This window comes from Ursus americanus, chromosome 30 (assembly GCF_024610735.1).
Source record: "Ursus americanus isolate L20-20 chromosome 30, mUrsAme1.1.p, whole genome shotgun sequence".
NCBI lineage: Eukaryota > Metazoa > Chordata > Mammalia > Carnivora > Ursidae > Ursus > Ursus americanus.
The window spans coordinates 9,339,677-9,359,031 of NC_142156.1; the positions used below are offsets into that span (position 1 = coordinate 9,339,677).

A 19,355-nucleotide genomic window follows, 5' to 3' on the forward strand; every position below is an offset into this window, starting at 1 on the left:
TTTCTTACCTGTCGGCCCTCCGACCACCCCCTTACCTTCTCTGCATTTCAGCTTCCTCCCGGGTAAAGTCGGAACAAAGAGTCTAGCCTCACAGCGTGGTTGTCATATTGTCTCCATCCAGCACATACTGCGTGGGCTGAGAGAGATAAAGCGCTTTGAGCAGGACCCGGCACATAAGACCACTCGATAAATGGTATCTGTTTTACTCTCATCAGGATTAAATATTTACCTAGTGTCTGTTCTGCTGGGCATTGGGGATTCCGTGCTGAGGAAACAGACACCTTACAGAGTAGACGAACTATAATAAGGAATGTGCAGTATCGGGGCGCCTGGGGGGCTCAGTCGGTTAGGGGTCTGACTCTTGGTTTCAGCTCAGGTCATGATCTCTGGGTCGTGGGATCGGCCCTATGTCAGACTCTGCACGCTCAGAAGCATGGAATCTGCTTAAGATTCTCTCTCTCTCCCCCTGCCCCTCCCCCCATGCACGTGCTCTTTCTCTTTCTCTCTATCTCAAATAAATAAATACATAAATCGATGAAATCTTAAAAAAATTAAAAAGGATATGCAGCATCTGGCACATAGAGGGTCCCCAGTAAATGGGGGTGGTCCTCCTCCTTTCCTTCTTAGGAACCAGCCCTGGGAACCCCTCTGGTCCTCAGTGCTCACTGAGGCCTACAGATCTGACATGTGATGGAGGTTAAATGAACGCTCTGGCTGGCCAGAGAGCCCCAGGAGTGTGCCTGGCACTGTCACCTTGGGGTGTGTCATGTGCCACATAGGAAAGGTCTCCGGGGAGGAGTCCTATAGAGAAGTCTGCCGGGCAAGCTTCCAGGGTGATGGGTGGGTCCTCTCTCATAGCCCCCAGCTGCTCAGCCAGTGCCTAGAAATAGGGTGTTAGAAGCTTGCCTTCCTGGGATCTTGGTCAGGCCTGGATTCCCCTTAGGACGCTCTGACTCAGGCCTGACTCTCAGGAGCAGATGTGGTTAGTTTCAGCAATTTAAGTCTGGTTTTGCGATTTTAACACTCTATTCTGGTATTCAAAGTTGTCATTCGGGGCTTCATTGAAGGTGTGGCCTATAAGGTCCAACTCACAGGCAAGAAGGGGCAAAGCCCGACGCTGAGGGCATTTTAGTCACTTCTAAGAAGTTCTTCAAGTTCTGGGCTCAATTTAAAACGCTTCCTGCTCTAGGCCAGAGGGGCTCGGGTGGGGATGGATCAGTTGCAAGGACAGAGGTTGTGCTAACTTTTGGGAGAGGGGGATTTTAAAATACCTTAGAGGACATAGGTATAGTTTAACTCTAGAAGCTGGGTTTAGGTAAGAGATAGAACAGAGTTTCTGCAAGCAGAAAAGCTAAGGGAGGGTGTAGTCATCATAATAGCTGCTATCGATTGAGTGCTTACTGGGTATCAGGTACTCTGCCTAATGCTTCAGCTGAATTATCTCATGTAATCTTTACAACAGCCCTGTGAAGTTGGTGCTATTTTTTTTAAGATTTTTATTTATTTGAGAGAGAGAATGAGCAGGGGGAGGGGCAGAGGGACAGGGAGAAGCAGACTCCCCGCTGAATGGGGAGCCTAACGCAGGGCTTGATCCCAGGACCCTGGGATCACAACCTGAGAGGATGGCAGCCGCTTAACCGACCCCAAAGTTGGTGCTATTGTGATCTGCATTTAAGATAAAAGAAAGCAGGCGGCTCAGAGAAGTGGGGCCCTCTCTGCCCAAGCCACCCAGCTGACAAGTTACAGAGCCAGGATATGAGTCTAAGTGACTCCAGAGCCTGCAGCCTAAGCCTTGACACCAGGATCACTGCACAGGTGAAGCATGATGGAAAAATAAGAATCCTGGGTTACGGCACACAGAAGAATCCTGGTGGCGGATACTTTGCCTTTGCCAGATGGGTGTTTAGCCCTGACGGGGCATTAGAATCATTAAGAAGCAGTATAAAATGTAGACTTCAAGTCTCTACTTCTAGAGACGCCTCTCTAGTAGATGGGGCCTAGCATCTCTACTTTTCATCATTCCTCAAATGATTCTGACACTGTGCGTTGAAAACTACTGCCCTAGCCTGAATAGGGGTTTTCAGGGATCTCACCTCTTTCCATCCTTGACTATTTCCAGTGGGCTCTGGGCTGTGATCCAAACCACCTGAAAGATGTATAGGAAGGGTTGTGAATGGGAGCAAGGATTGAGTTATGTCATCTGATTTGACTCTAATCCTGGCTGTGCCATGAACTAGCTATGTGACCTTGGGCAAAACGCTTCACTTTTCAAAGCCTTGGTTTCCTTAGCTGAAAAATAAGGCAGATTATACTGACCTTGAGGTGGTGCTCTGAGGAATAAAGGGAGGGGGCAGTAAGAGCAGATTCGGGTGGTCAGAATAACCCTCCCTCAGATAACAATGATAAAGTCTGAAGAAGTATACACCAAAAGCTCCCAGTTATTTGAAGGCTCTGTGAGGCATCCAAGACCAGGCAGAAATGTGAGGGGAGTCAACACCGGAAAATCGCTGCAGGGTGAAATGTGTATGGTTGTGGCCTCTTGCCTGAGGCACTCTCTAATCGGTGTGGGAGGTAGGGATGTGTAGAGCGCTGTGCTTTTACTGGTTTGAGGGGTCAAGAGTACAGAATGCCATGCAAATTGTTGGAAAATCAAGGTTTGTGTGGGGAATCCCAGAAAGACATGAGCTGGAGAAGAGAGGAGTCCCAAACTCTGTATATAAACTCTTTTTTTTTTATTTTTAAAGATTTTATTTATTTGACAGAGATAGAGACAGCCAGAGAGAGAGGGAACACAAGCAGGGGGAGTGGGAGAGGAAGAAGCAGGCTCCTGGCAGAGAAGCCTGATGTGGGGCTCGATCCCATAACGCCGGGATCACGCCCTGAGCCGAAGACAGATGCTTAACTGCTGTGCCACCCAGGCGCCCCTATGTATATAAATTCTGTCCAAATCCTTGGCTGTCCACAGGGCTACAGACATATACAGGAGGCTCTAAGGTTCTCAGTGAAATCAGCAGCTGGAAGCTGAAAGAACTGAGTGGAAATTTCAGGGGATACCCTCTACGTGGATGCACACTTTGGAGTTTTGAGGCCAGCCGAGTTAATTGCCTGCTAAAACAAAGTTAAAGCACTCTTGAGAGGAACATAACAGAATCCACGGTCTCTACAATGGATCACTCACATTGTCCAGCACACAAAACACAAGTAAGTTGTAGTAGACGTATGAAGAAACAGAAAACCGACTTAGAACTCATTCTCAAAGAGAAAAGTGACAATCCAGATGTTGGATTTAACATTGAGGATTTGAAAGCAACTCGTAAGTATCTTCAAGGCCTTAAAGGAAAATATAGTTACAGTGAAGAAACAGATGAAGATCCTCAGCAGAGAAATTGATACTATAAAAAAGAACCAAATGGAAATCTGAGAATTAAAATGTACAGTAACTGATGTGAAAAATTAACTCGATAGGTTCAACAGCAGTATGAAGATGACAAAAGAGTGAATTCGAAGATCAGTAGAAAATACCCATTCTGAAGACCACAGAGAAAAAAAAACTTAAAAAAAAATTAAACAGAGTTTCATGAGACGGTGGGACAACATTAAAAGATCTATTAACCATACATAATTCAATTTTTAGAAAAAAGAGGGAGAATGGGGCATAAGAGTATTTGAAGAAATACTTGCTGATGATTTCTCAAAATAAGGTAAAATAAATAAAAGTCAAATCACCAAAATTCAAAGAGAATGAGAACAATCTTGAAAACAGCTAGAGAAAAATGACACGTCATAGACAGGGGATCGTTGATATACATGACAGCTGACTTCTCATTGCAAATAATGGAGCCTGGAACCTAATAGGTCAACACCTTTAGAGTGCTGGAAAATAAAACAAAGCAGACCCCCACTCGATGCAGATTTCTTCTTCTTTTTTTAAAAGATCTTATTTATTTATTTATAAGTGAGGAGAGGGACAGAGGGAGAGGGAGAGGAAGAGAGAGAGAATCTCAAGCAGACTCCACATTGAGCGTGGAGCCCACACAGGGCTCGATCTCACAACCCTGAGATCATGACCTGAGCCTAAATCAAGAGTCAGACACTCAACGGACTGAGCCACCCAGGCGCCCCAATGCTGTACGTTCTTTATTGTACTTTATCTACTGTGGGATATCTGTTTTCCTCAGCACTGAATCCCCAGTGACCAGCAAAATAGACACTAGGTTTGTGCCTCTCGAATTTTAATGTGCACATCAGGAGATAGTGTTTATTTTATTTTTTAAAGATTTATTTATTTTAGAGAGAGTGTGTGTGCATCAGTGGGGGGAGGGCAGAGGGAGAAGGAGCGAGAATCCTCGAGCAGACTCCCCGCTGAGTGTGGAGGCCAGGCAGGGCTTGATCCCAGGACCCTGAAATCATGACCTGAGCTGAAATCAAGAGTCAGCGGCTTAACTGACTGAGCCACCCAGGCAAACCTTGAACTAGATTTCTATATCCAGTGAAGATATGGTTCAAACGTGAAGGCAAAATTACACATTTTCAGATAAACAAAAACTGCCAGCAAATTTGTATAATAAGAGATGCCAAAGGAAGTTTATCTGGCTGAAGGGAGACGACACCAGATAAATACTCAGATCTATAGGAAGGAATGAAAAGCCCTTGAAATGGTAAATATGTGAGTAAATATAAAAAAACTACTTTTTTTTCATTTCTTCTTTTGATTTCTTTAAGAGACATCACTGTTTGAAAGCTAAAATTATGATGTTATATTGTGGGGTTTATAACATAGATGTAATTTATGTAATAACATCAGCATGCGGGCTGAGAATAGGGAACAGTGGTGCTATATTGTTGTGAAGTTCCTATATTTTATGTGAAGTACTAACAATATTAATTTTAAGTAGATTGTGATAAGTTAAAGATTCATGTGATAATCACTAGTGCAACCACCACAAGTACAATTCACAGAAGGCATAGCTAAAAGGGCCAACAGAGGATTTAAAATGAATACAAAAAATTATCCAATTAAACCAAAAGAAGGAAGGGAAGGAGAAAAAAGGGACAACAACCACAATAAAAGGGATGGAATAGCAGAAAGCAAATAGCAAAATGGTAGAATTAAACCTAAATACATCAATAATTATGTCAAATGTAAATGGACTAAAAACACAATTTGCCAGACAGAGCGGAGAAGCAAGATCCATGTACATGCTAATTACAAGACATATTCTTTATTTATTTTTATTTTAAAAGATTTTACTTTATTTGACAGAGAGATAGAGCCAGAGAGCACAACTGGGGGGGGGGGAGGCAGAGGGAGAGGGAGAAGCAGGCTCCCTGCCGAGCAGGGAGCTCCATGTGGGGTTTGATCCCAGGACCCTGGGATCATGACCCGAGCCAAAGGCAGACACTCAACCTATTTTTATTATTTTTTAAAGATTTTATTTATTTGTCAGAGAAAGAGAGAGGCAGCCAGCGGGAGAAGCAGGCACCCCGCTGAGTAAGGAACCTGGTGTGGGGCTTGATCCCAGGACCCTGGGATCACGACCTGAGCCAAAGGCAGACGCTTAGCCGACTGAGCCACCCAGGGATCCCGATTTTTTTTTTTTTAAAGATTTTACTTATTTGAGAGAGAGAGAGAGCGAGCAAGCATGAGTGGGGGACAGAGGGAGGGAAGGAAGCAGGCTCTCCACTGAGCAGGGAGCCCGAGGCAGAGCTCGATCCCAGGACTCTGGGATCCCGATCTCAGCCAAAGGCAGCTGCTTAACCGACTGAGTCACCCAGGCACCCCCAAGACATATTCTTTAAATACAGAGCTACACATAGGTTGAAAGTAAAAGAATGGAAAAAGATACAAAATAAAAACACAAATCGTAAGAAAGCTTCAATGACTATATTAACATGAGATAAAGTAGATTTCAAAGCAAAGCCCTGTAACAGAGATATTCACAATGTTAGAAGAGGGACTTCATCAGGAAGATACAACAACTTTAAGTGTGTGTTACCTTAATCACAGAGCTTCAGATATGCAAAGCAAAAACGGATAGGATTAAAGGGAGAAGTAACGAACTCACAATCACAATTAGAGGTTTCATTTTATTTTTTTAAAGATTTATTTATTTGAGAGAGAGCATGAGCGGGAGGGGCAGAGGGAGGGGGAATCTCAAGCAGACTCAAGGTTGAGGGCGGAACCAGACGCCGGGCTCGATCTCACAATCCTGAGATCATGACCTGAGCTGAAACCAAGAGTTGGACACTTAACTGACTGGGCCACTCAGGTGCCCCTTAATGAGAGATTTTAATACCTCTCAATAATTGATACAAAAAATCAATTACTAGGCAAAAAAACTAGTAAGGACATAGAAGATCTGAACATCATTATCAGCTACTTTGACTTAATTGACATTTACAGAACATTACACCTCGAATAACAGAATACAAACTCTTTTCAAGTGCACATAGAATGTTCATCACAATGAGCCATATCCTGGACCATAAACAAGTTTTGACTCATTTCAGAAGATTATAATCTTACGGAATATGTTCTTTGACCACAGCAGAATTAAATTAGAAATCAGTAGCAATAAGATATCTGGGAAAGCCCCAATTATTTGGAAATGAAACAACACACCGCTTAAAAACTCATGACATTCTGAAATAAGTTGAAAACGCATGTCCACACAAAAACCGGCACACGAATATTTATAGCTGCTTTGTTCACACTTGCCAAAACCTGGAAGCATCCAAGATGTCTTCTAAAAAGACTGTATGACTCCAACTGTATGACATTCTGGAAAAGGTAAACTCACAAGGACTGTAAGAAGTTCACAGGGGTTTGGAGGGAGGGAGGGAGGGATGAGTAAGTGAAGCCCAGGGCATTTTCAGGGCAGAGAAACTATTCTGTATGACACTGTAATGGTGGATACATATCATTATATCTTTGTCAAAACCCACAGAGTTGCGGGACACCTGGGTGGCTCAGTCGGTTGGGTGTCTGCCTTCGGCTCGAGTCGTGATCCTGGGGTCCCGGGATCAAGTTGCACATCGGGCTCCTTGCTCAGCGGGGGACTTGCTTCTCCCTCTGCTGCTGCTCTCCCTGCTTGTGCTCACTCTCTCTCTCTCTCTCTGACAAATAAGTAAATAAAATCTTAAAAAAAAAAAAACAACACCCACAGGACTGTACAACATAGAAAGTGAAACCTAGGGGCACCTGGCTGGTTCAGGCAGCAGAGCATGCAACTCTTTTTTTTTTTTTTTTAAGATTTTATTTATTTATTCGACAGAGATAGAGACAGCCAGCGAGAGAGGGAACACAAGCAGGGGGAGTGGGAGAGGAAGAAGCAGGCTCCCAGCAGAGGAGCCCAATGTGGGACTCGATCCCATAACGCTGGGATCACGCCCTGAGCCGAAGGCAGACGCTTAACCGACTGAGCCACCCAGGCGCCCCAGAACATGCAACTCTTGATCTCAGGGTTGTGAGTTTGAGTCCCATGTTGGCTGTAGAGATTATTTTTTTAAAAAAGATTTTTAAAAAGTGAAACCTAATGTCAACTATGGATTTTAGTTAATAATGACATACCATTATTGGCCCATCAATTGCAACAAATGTACTACACTAATACAGATATAAATAATGAGGGAAATGGTGTATTGGGGGGGGAGTATGTGGGAACCCTTGGTACTTTCTCACCAATTTTTCTACAAACCTAAAACTTCCCCCCCCAAAAGAAGTTTTTTTAAAAGACCCATGGCCAGACTGTAGGTGACCTGATGCCTTCTAAGTTCACCATATACCTAAGCCTATACTTCCGATCTTCTGTCTTCCCGTAACGTCTCTAACAGATTTATCTGCCTTGAAGGATTCTCTTTCTCAGTCAGGAAGCGGGTTTCAGGGGGACAGGAGGGGATGCCGAATATGGATGAGATCATGGAGAGAATCATGGGACTATCAGGAGAAACGAGTTGTCCTGGTTCGAAACCTGGTTTGCCCTCTTGCTCACTCAAGCATTCGTTCCACAGTGTTTGAGCTCCTCGTCTGGGCTGAGTTCTGTGCCGGGAACTGAAGGTGTAACTGGCAACACGCCACAGCTCCTTCCCCCAAGGCAGTCCCAATCCAGAGGGAGAGAATGACAGTAAACAGGCAGCGAGAGTGACAGTTGACCGTGCTAAGTGTTACATGGACATTACCTACAGGGACATTCAGGGATCTGGGGGAGTCCTGGGGAAGAGTATCAAACCTTGCCTAGGTGTGGTCAAGTTAGACGTCCCTCCCAGAGGAGGTGACGTAGAAGCCAAGCATCAACAGGAGGAGCAGTAGTTAAGAAGAAATGGAAATGCCTCCTGGGCTTGGTCAGAGATCTGGAAACAAAATAGAACAGAGCCCACTGGGAAGCTGCAAGCTGGTCAGTGCGGAATGTAAACAGAGAGCGTGGGTGTACGTGTGCACTCGAGTGTGTGTGTGGAGGGGAGGAGCCGAGGATAGAGGTGAAAATGGGCTGGCGAGGCAGGCAGGGACGGGTCAGACCCAAGCCTTTGACCTTCTCAATAGTGCCTAGTCAGCCCAGCCAAACCCGAAAAGCCTGCTCCCCGGAGTCTGTGCCTAAGGGAGGTGACGCGTCTTGGGGAGACTCACCAAGTCTCTTTTGAACACACTCAGTAGAAGAAGCAATCCTATAATTACCATGGTGATAATTAGAGGAACTTCCATTGCTTCTTTCAACAAACACTGCATAAAATGCAGCCCTTTCCCCTTCGGGGGTGGGTGGGGAAGAAGCCAGGCACCCCTCGTGGGAGAAGCCAACGCCTGCGTCTATCTCCTGCCAAGGACACCTGACTATACAGCTGAGGCCCAGATGTGCCGTGGATACACCTGGGACGGCTCCAGCTTGGAGCGGAGCGCTGCTGGCAGGGGGACTGAGAGTCACTCTCCAGGTTCCCCGGGCTGAGCAGGCTCGAGCCAACCCACAGGCTTCAGATTTATTTCAGTCTGGCCTTCAAACCTGCAGAGATCCTGCCCGGGACCTGGACGTCCCTTCTACATCTTGGCAACCTTAGCCCGAAATGCTCAAGCCACTAGCCTCTGGGCTCACACTCCGTCTTCCTAGGACCACATACGCAGGGTCTCTGTGGCCTGGACATGCTCCTAGCCCTGTCACATGCTTCGGTTTCTTGTACGATCTGCATTGACATGTTTACCCGAGACACATCTTGAGGGCGTCTGGTTTAGATGGAGAGAAGAAAACGTTTCTTGTCATTTCTGACCCCATACCTCCACCCCAACCTCTTCTCCCTCCTTTCTGCCACCATATTTTTCTTAGTGCAAAGAATGGGCCCGTTGCTTCTGGGAAGGCCTCGACTTTCTTTCCTCAGCACCTCGTGTCCCATCCACTTGATACCAACTTTCACTTGGCCTTGCCATTAATGACTCACTGGGAACTAAAAACCAAGTGAATTGCCCAAAGGCTCTGTGTCTCTTTTTGTATCAGTGACATGTCTGGTCTGTTTTGTTTTTAGCTTTCCAGACAAGACACTTTTGCACCTCTCAAAGCCACTTGTACCAATGGCTTCTGGCTTTTCCCAATGGGGCCTGGAGCCTCACTCATGCTCCTTTGGGACTCAGAATGACTGTGTGTCGCATTCAAGGAGATAGTTGGCGTTCTGTAAAAGCACCTGGCAAAGCTGTAAGAGCTAAATGAACACCAAGAATTTAGGCTGTCTGCCTTCCTATCGCCCCATGATACCCCTACATCCAGTGCTATTTATGGCTGGGCAGATATTTGCAGGCTGGTATCTTTCTGTCAATGGTCAGAGGAAGGACACCTGGTGGTCTGGTATTTTCTTGGGGCCCCGCCTCAAACCCTCTTTGGGACTTTGATCTTATCAGCAGGCCCTTTCCCAGGCCTCTCTGGTGGCGCTTCAGGAAAACATGCTGAACCTGACTGGTCCTGGCACCTGGCAGTGGGGGAAGGAGGAAGAAGAGAGATTGCTCCTGAAGGAAAAGTGTACTTGGCTTTCTCATTAATGGGTTCCCCTTGGGGAACAGGCAAGCAGCAGATGTATGGGCAATGGCCAGCTGATCCATTTGGAGATAGATTCAGGGTGTGGTGTTCCCTGTAAGCCTGGGCAGGCCCTGGGAAACTGGAGCAGAGCTAGATCTCGGCCTGAAATTGGGCAAGCTGCAGAGGAGCTTGAATATGCCGGTTTCAGGTGTGCACGCTCTGCTCCCGGTGGAGATTGGGGTCCGGGGGGCTAGTGTGTCTGTTGCCCAAGCATGCTTCTCAAACCTGGAGCTGTACTGATCATTTTCATTCATGAACACAGTAACTGCCAAGGAGGCTGAGCTCGGCCCTTCAGAATCTGGCTTCAGTGCACCTTATCAGTTCCTTTTCTCAATACTCCTCAATACAAACCATCTATCCCACTCCTGGGTCCAAGCTTACTTCAAGCCTTCACATCTTTGGGCCTTGCCTCATGCCATTCTCTCTTTGTAGAATGCCTTTTCTCCTATCAAGCCACTCCTGGGAAAGCAACCCCCAGTGCCCAGAGGCTGGATACATCTTTCTCTCCTCTCTCCTCCTATGCCCCCATTCATTCTGTTGGTCTCTGGTCTAGCTCTATTATGTTTGCTTTGTGCCTGTCTCCGGTCATACGGATGGGCAGTTCCCTGAGCTTTTTGCTCCTGCACGACCAGCTCCTTCTCATCCTTCGGGTGTCAACTCAGATGTCATCTCCTCAGCTAGGCCTTCCTTGACCACCCTATCTCAAGGTAACCTCCATCCATACACACTCTGTCCCATTACCTGGAGTTATCGTCTTCATGAAACTTAGCGTCTGAAATTATCTGCACCTATTTGTCAGCCTGGACTATGTCTCTTCCTCTGGAATGTAAGCTCTTGGAGAGCAGAGATCCAGCCGAATCAATTGATCCATGGTTGGTTCCCAATAAATATCTGTTGATTGATTAAATGAAGGTAAGTATGGGGTATTTTTTTGGCACCCCGAGGACCTGGCACAGAGTCTGGCGCAATAAAGGTTGGCTGCGTGGAACATTTGCTAAACGAATGAATGAACCAACGAAAAAACAAACCAAGGGATGCCGCGCTCCGACTGCGGACTGACAGGTTGACTGACAGTTGGGGGACCCCTAGCCAGCACACTGTTGATTGATTGCTGACAGCTGAGTGGCAGCCAACGGACGCGCATCGGGGCTCCTGATTGGCTGGCTGCTGCAGCCCCTTAAAGGGGAAGGGGAGGGGGCCTGAGGCGACCGCTCCGCGTGGGGAGGAGGCGGCACCAAGCGGCGGGAGGCGGCCCAACCGCCAGAAGCTGTGTGAGCAGCAGTCGCCTCGAACCAGCGAACCGACATCTCGCGCAAGGGCCCGGCGCGATGGGCGGGATGCACGCGTCACGTGAGCGTGTTTTGGGCACGTGACCCGCGCGGGGCCAAAGCTGGCCCCCGCCCCCTCCTCTCCTCCCCTCAGCGGGTGTGAGCCGAGCGGCCTCGCCTCACCGCCTAGCGCCCCCCTCAGCCGCCGCCGCCGCCGCCGCCTCCGCCCGCCGGCCATGTCCCCCGGCCGCCGCCGCCGCCGCTCGAGCGCGGCGCTCCCGCGGCCCAGCGCGCAGTGAGCGCGGGGCCCTCTTGCCGCTTGCCCGCCCCGGGGCCCCCTTGTTCTCAGCGCTGCTGCCGCCGCCGCCATGTTGGGTTTAGAGCCGCAGCGGAGCCGCCGCCGCCGCCGCCGGTGAGGGAGGCCGAGAGCGGAGCCCGCCCCGCCCCGGGGCCCAGGGAGCGGGGCCGCCTCGGAACCCGGCCTCTCCTCGCCAGCCGCCCTCCCGGCCCGCCCGCCGTGCGAGCCCCCGAGCGAGCGCCGGGCCGCGGCCGCGCCTTCCGCTCCCGGCCCGAGCGAGCCCGCCGCCCGTTCGTTCCCCCCCGCCGCCGCCGGGCCCGGCCAGAGCCTGCAGCGGAGCCCACGAGAGTCAGCGCCATGGCGGAGCAGACCTACTCGTGGTGAGTGCGGGGTTTGGGAGGCCGGGGCGCGGCGCAGGTGGGGGTCGGGGCACCGGCGCTGCCGTGGGGGGGGGGGAGGGGAGGAGGAGGAACAGGTGCGCGTTGGGGGGGGGGGCGCGGGTTGGGGGTGCACGCCCCCCTCGTCCCCACCAGAGGGGGCGGCTGGCGCTGGTGGAAGGCGGTCAGCGGCCGGGGACCCGGAGTCCAGGACGGGGAATGGAGGCGGCGGCGGCCGCGGCGGATGTCATCTGGTCATGGGCGGAGCAGGTGATGGAGAAGGGGAGCATGACCCCAAAGGTGGGAAGCCCACGGAAGGGAAGTTGAATCCCGTGGGCACCCCGGAACTGACTTGAGGGGGTGGCTCCTGGGCAGGAGGATTGAAAGGGTGGGCAGAGGCGGACCGTGGCAAGGGTGGGCCATCCGGCTGCGAGGAAGCTGGTGGGAAAAACAGGTGATAAGAGGCTGAACTTGGAAGTTGTGGGAGAGGAGGAGCCGTCTAGCTGGGGTGCTGCTTAGCACCTGGCTGGCGAGTGAAGGGAGAGTTGGTAAGGTGGGCAGAGGCCCGGGTGTGACCGAAGGAAAACCGCGGAAGGAGCGTCTTGGGAACCATGGAGGGGAGACCCTTGTGAAGAGGTTGGAAGGGGATCTTGTTCGGATAACCACGTTCTGGAAAGGAAGTCGTTGGTGGCAGTAAGGCATGAGTAGAATCTTTGTGAGAGTTGGTACTCTTCTTCAGAATTTAAAGTGGCCTGTTGCCCTGGGTCAGGTATGGAGATGGAAGATCTGCAAGTTATGTCCATTTTTACAGGACATCTAAAGTTATTAAATAGCTTGTTAAGGACTGAGAAGTGTATTATGTGATTTATGGAATGAGAACTTACCTATCCTGAGAAGGGAGGGCAGTGTTTGGGGAGAGGGGGGTGAGAGGCCTCCCTTTAGCATGTGGAGGTGGAATATTTGCAGGAGGGGTTGAAGGAATGATGATAGTTTACTTGAAGGGTGGAAATTGGATAGTGGGGAGGAAATAATAACCGGAGGGTGAAGAAGGAAGAAATGGGATGGTGGGTGGGGGATGGGAAATCTGGTTGCAATCTAAAGAGATTGAAGATGGTTTTCTCTTTGAAGCAAACGTGGTTTCAGACAGAATTGTACTGCTTTCTCTTGTTAGAAAAGAGCACAGCTGAGTGGGAAGAGCATGGCTTTTAGAGTTGGAAGACTTTGTTTGGAAGTCCTGTTCACCACTAACTTGCTTTATAACTGGGCAAGATAATTTCTCCATTCCTTTTCCCTCGTCTATTAAATAGGGAAATTGCCTTTTTCATAGGTTGTAAAGATTAAATGAATAACTTTGCAAAGCACATGGCAAACTGTAAAGTGTTACATTTTATTACATTATAGTTAGGGAAACAGCAAAGAAATGGGTAACACATGAAAATAAAGAATGGATTTAGGTAGAGGGCTTTAACGGAGTGGATGATTGTGGTGGTCGAGGTTATGATAGGTAAGTCAGGAAGTCATTGTATCTTCACATAGGGAAAGAGGATTGGTGATGGAAGATGATAATTCGAAAGGGAACGTAAGTGTTAAAAAAAGATAACAGAGTTTGAAAAAAAAAGTAACACTAAAAGAAGAATTAAAACGTTGGTGGGGGCGCCTGGGTGGCACAGCGGTTGAGCGTCTGCCTTCGGCTCAGGGCGTGATCCCGGCGTTATGGGATCGAGCCCCACGTCAGGCTCCTCCGCTAGGAGCCTGCTTCTTTCTCTCCCACTTCCCCTGCTTGTGTTCCCTCTCTCGCTGGCTGTCTCTATCTCTGTCGAATAAATACAATCTTTAAAAAAAAAAAAACAAAACGTTGGTGAACAGTTGTGACTGCAAGTGTGTTTTTAAAAGCGTTAACTAATTGGATAGTTAAGAGCAACAGTGAGCTGTCTCTCCTTAGCAGGTAATATGGAACACAGGATTACAGTTTGAGCTTTCTTAAGGACAGAATTAAGTTCCATAACTAACTTAACTCATCTTGAGCTCTTCACACTAACTGGCCCTGCTGAGAGTCCTGCTGGCTGCCCTTCTTTTACTGTGCCATATAGAGACTCTGGATGGTTGAAGGAGTAAACACAGTGGCCAAGAAGTGGGGAAAGTGAGAGTATTTTACTAGATAGTTTGGCCACACACTATCTCTATGGGATGTTGGATGGCTCTACTATTTGAGGAGGGACTACTTTGTGAAGTTTGGTAGTTTATAATATTTATCCTACTGAAATACTTCAGTCTCAGCCCCTTTTGCTTTACAGGCAAAGAAGCTCTTTGAAATCAGAATGCTTATTAGCCTCTCACTTTAACAAGTTTTGAGTTGGAGAAAGTTTTTACATCATCTTGAGAGAGGGAGGTGTATGAGGAGAGAGGATTGGGAAACCAACCAGGAAGCTTTCTAGGTTCTGATAGTTACTGTAGGTAATTATCCATGTGGCAATAAGGTACACGTTTAATTCTCACCAGTCCCTGCGGTAGGTGATCATTCTCTGTTTTATGGAGGAGGAAACTTAGGCTCAGGAGGCCAAGTGATTTGTTCAAGATACTTCACCTGTGATGTTTTATTTTGTTTGACAAATTCTGCCATCATTGTTTTTATTCTCGTAATGTAAGTATGGAAAGGTATTCCAAAAGTACATGTGAACTGAGCTTTAGATTATCTCTCATTTTGCAATATCTTTGTCACTGTTCCTTTGGTTCATGTAAATAGGAGGGTTTTTTTTTTTTTTTTAACGGACTTTTACTTCATTCATTTGTATGTAGTCTTGTGGGGAAAATCAACCTTGTGGGGACTACTTTGGCAGTATAAATTTGTCTGAGGATGGAATCAGTGAAGAATGTAGAAAGTGGATGTCAGAAGAATGAAAATAGGTTCCTTAGGATTTTCTTTTTTCTTTTTTCTTTTTAAAGATTTTATTTTTAAGAATCTCTGTACCCAACATGGGTCTTGAACCCACAGCCCTGAGATCAAGAGTCATGAGCTCCACTGAGGAGGTGCCCCAGAATTTTCATATATATAAATTGTAAAGCAAGATTGGCCATGAGGTGGTAATTGTTGAAGCTTAGTGATGAGTACTTGGAGGTTTATTATTTTATTCTGTATACTTTGACATGTTTACATTTTTTATAATAAAAAGTTAATTTAAAAAAAAATTCTACACATGCTGTTCATGCTGTTTTCTGGTTTCTTGTGTTTGCTTTCTGTGTTGAAAAGCCAGAGTGGGTGTACTGAATTAAGAATATGTAGGTTATGACCTGATGAATGAGGGGGCACAGGTCACCCAGGTAGTTGGGAGGTAGCTCTCTCAGCATCGGAGCTCCCATTTTGGGGAAGTGAAATCCAAGGGGTCGTTTCAGTTGAAGGTGCAGTTTCAGTATACCCATACAGTGGAAGTACAGTAGTCCCCCGTAATCTGTGGGTTTACATGCCAGGATCCCAGTGGATGCCTGAGATCCAGGGTAGTACTGAACCCTATATATGTTTTTTCTGTATGTACATATCTATAATAAAGTTTGAATTATAAATTAGGCCTCTTAAGAGATTAATAAATAATAAAACAATTATAACAATATACTGTAATAATAAAGTCATGTGAATTTGGTCTCTTTCAGAGTATGTTACTGTACTGTATTCACCCTTGTGATGATATGAGATGATAAAATGCTAATGTGATGATATGAAGTGGGATGAATGACATAGATATTGTGTTGTAGCATTAGGCTACTGTTGACCTTATTAATACGTGAGGAGGAGAATCATCTGGTTCCAGATTGTGGTTGACCCTGGTAGCTGAAACCATGGGGCCCAGTGAGCCAGGGAAATGGCAGTTCTCTGTCCCAGGTCATGAACAGTAGACACAGAGTAGGGTAGCAAACACCTATTACTTATAAGGTGATTGGTGTGGAGGTCAGTAATTTGAGGGGCTTACCTCTGGTGGTTATTTTTAAAGATGCTGGCGGGGGTGAGGGGGAAGCAAAGCAGGGACTTGTGGTAGGCATCCTAAACTCAAATCCTTATCTAAATGTCCAGATTCTGAGTGTGATTACAGATATCATACTGTAAAATGTCTAGGTAGCAACTCCGAAAAACAAAGTTCTTGTCCTTGAAAGTTGTTTTCCTCATCACACTTCTTCCTAGCAAATTCTATCAAAATCCCATTACCCTACGGTTCACCTGAAATTCCATGTAGCTGAGAAGCATTTTCTGAACATCCCAGCTGAAAGTGATCTCTATTTTTGATACTTGTAGTCTGTCTGCATCTTTCCTTCCTTTACATGTGTGAATACCTAGCTTCTTCATTAGATTGTAAACTCCTTGAGGTTAAGGACACTGTTACACTACCCTTTGTCCTCCCATATACTTAGCACATTGTCTTACCCATAGCTTCTGCTTAGAACAAGCTGATTGAATATGTTAGATTTTCAGGGTGGTTCATCCTTTGTTGAAACAATACTCAGCAAAGTATAAGGGAAAGCTACAGATAGATGAGTGTTTATTATAATCCTAATACTTAAAAAAGGGAGCTTTTGGTAACTTAGTTTCCTGGTGTCACAGTGCTATAAGAACGAGTAATGCTATCCTTAATAAAGTTTTAAATAAAAGCTGTTGACAGATGAAATTAAAAATAATTGGTAGTAACACCACAATCTTTATCACGATGTAACCACAAGATTCAGCTTGTATCCTTTTTACTTGTATACTGAGGATGTAAAAGAATGCATGTGAAAACATAAATAGAAGGCGCAAACTAGATTTTTATTAATTTGAGAAAAACACCTTCCTCGATATATATTTATGAGCAGTTGTTTTAGCATGAGTTCTGTGGGAAATAGGAACTTGTCTCTTTTTTTTTTAGGAACTTCTCTCTTGATGGAGTCAATGTAGTACTTGAATCTAGGTGGTAAAAGTTACCTATATTAGGGTTAATGTTGGTGTAGAGGGAAAAGGAAATAAGTACATGTGACCTTGATCAAGATGAATTTTGTTACCAAAGTAGTATCATAATTATTGTGTGTTTTCTGGGTGCTAGGGCTTTAAAGCATTGCTAAGTAAGGAAACTGAGGCTCAAAGAATTTAAGTAACTTGCCAAATAACATGTAAATGGTAAAAGGGCTGAAAGTCAAGACTGTTTAACATGAAGATTGTGTCACTGAATCTACTTCCATTTCCACGGTCCCTACTGTAAGCCAGCCCATCTTTTGCTTGAGTTCCCTATTGGCCTCCTCACTGGGTCCCCCCGCCCCCAATTCTCCACATGATGGCCATTTTCCCGAGTGGCCTTCTGACAGCTTAATTCAGATGGTGCCTGTCCTCTGCTTAAAACTTTTCAGTGGTCACACTTGGAATAAAATCCAGGTTCTTCAGTGGGCTCTTCATGGTTGCATCTTGTGTGTATCTGAGGGTTGACAGACAATAAACAAACTAAAAGCTGCACAGGGCTAAGAATCTTTCTATTTTGGTACTGTCTCCAGTGCCTGGCATGTAATGGGTAGCTGGTAAATATTTATTGAACAAATGAATGAGAACACTTCCCCCTGGGCTATGTATCTTAAGATCTACTCTAAGGATTGCATTATATTGAGATAATATTCTGTGGTGGTAATGGGCTTTATCCTGCTAGGTATTTGCAAATAGTGCTACCCCTGAGAATGAGAACACAGATCTCCAGAACTTTATGGAAGTCACTTCTACGCAATTACTGTTGTGTATCGTTGTATCTGTTATATCTGTTCTTTGTATCTTATGGTCTTTGCATCTTATGCAAGTTTTTCAGAGAGAAACTAGTTGAAAATGTGTGTCTAACATTATAGACTTTAGATTTGCTCACTTTTAAAACATGTTTTGCTTGTAGTAAGGTGCTATAATAATGGTTTGGTGATGCATGATTCAGACAGAAATTAACTGAAACTAAGACCAGGAATTTGTACTGAAATAATTTTCCTCAGTGTTTCTTATGAAGCCTGGGGTTGGGGGAGAGGGAAGCTGGAGAGTCTTTAAGCATATCAGTCTATAATTTACCAAGTGGTATTATGAATTAAAATGCCTAATGTCTACGCATTTCTTGTAATAGATTTCTATGTGACCATTTATTTTAGAGATGACGAATGCCATGAATTGAGGTATTATGGAGTTCTGTATAATTATATTTTACTTCAACATTAATAACTTAGTTTTTATCATTCTCACATTTAGTCAGACTATCTCAGGGAAAATCAGGGGATGTCCTGAGAGGAGGGTGTCTAGCCAAGTGCTGTTGGCTACATTTGGCATCTGAACTTTATGTCATGTTGTCCCTGGCACTAGAGCCATCAGTATGACTTGATTTGTTAAGTTCTAGAATATATTTTCTGGACTTTAATGGTTGCTTCTTGGGAGCTAAAGGAAAATATTGGTTTTATTTGTTGTATGTATAAATCAAGAAATTTTTGCAACTTTGCAAGAAGTTTCTGTAATATTTTCCAACCCTCACTTAAAAAGTTAGAGGTACAGTACTCCTCTTCTGTAATTTTAACCTCTTAGGTGTCTAGAGAGGCTCCAGGTGACCAAATTCAGTTTTATAGGGAAAATCTACAGTTAGTCCCCGTGATCCTCACAATGAATTCTTACCTCCCAGATGTTATTAATAGGTCTCACTAGAGCCACAGCTTAAAAGAGACCCACTCATTAGATATAATTAGGCTAGATTGAGTGCCTGTGAAAAGTTAGGTTTGAAAATACTTTTAGGGTATTAGGCCAATGGATATACATTAGCCTAATAGAGACCTAATTGAAAATCCCATTTCTTGGTTTTTGGGTTTCACTGTAACTTGGTAAGAAGACTTGATAATCTCTGTTTTGGAGTTCTGGTATTGATAGTGAAGAACCACTAAGGGATGAAAAAAAAAAAAAGTGTGCCTAAGTAGAGATGTGCTCTACTTGGTTTTTACATGTTTGTGAATTATATTGAATATAAGCGATTGCTCAAAAAGTATTCGATTCTGCTAATGCCACTGATTAAATTTTTGTTTGAAATTGAAATTCTAAAATATGAGGATCTGTAATTCCGTTTTGGTTTCTTTGAATTGGGAAAATTTTTCTTTGAGGGTGATTTCCATTTCTGATGAACTGTGATCTTGTCTTAGTCCCAGTATTGTATTCTGTACAGTGGTTATGCCTGTGCTACTCCAAAGAGTTGTTGCAAGGATTCAATGAGATAATGTATGTGCAAATGCTTTGTAAATTGCTGAGTGAACTGTAAAAGCAAGATATTTGTGCTCTACATTGTTAGATCCAGACGGGTTCCAGATACAGAGTTCCTCACTACAGAAGTGATTTTTCTCATTTCATAAT

General features: G+C 45.5%; 1 protein-coding gene across 2 annotated transcripts in view; it reads left to right on the top strand.

Moving 5' to 3' along the window:
- Nucleotides 1–11,825: 11,825 nt before the first annotated feature.
- The window catches only part of SPPL3 (signal peptide peptidase like 3), a 139,863-nt gene continuing 132,333 nt past the window's right edge, over nt 11,826–19,355 (top strand). Inside the window, exon 1 of one of the 2 annotated variants that reach the window (XM_087857273.1) lies at nt 11,826–11,995. In XM_087857273.1, coding sequence (XP_087713399.1) covers nt 11,973–11,995 — 23 coding nt within the window. In that variant the 5' untranslated portion in view covers nt 11,826–11,972. Of the gene's footprint in view, nt 11,996–12,104; nt 12,293–19,355 lie in introns of those variants that run through there. The other variant, XM_087857274.1, reaches the window with a different exon arrangement.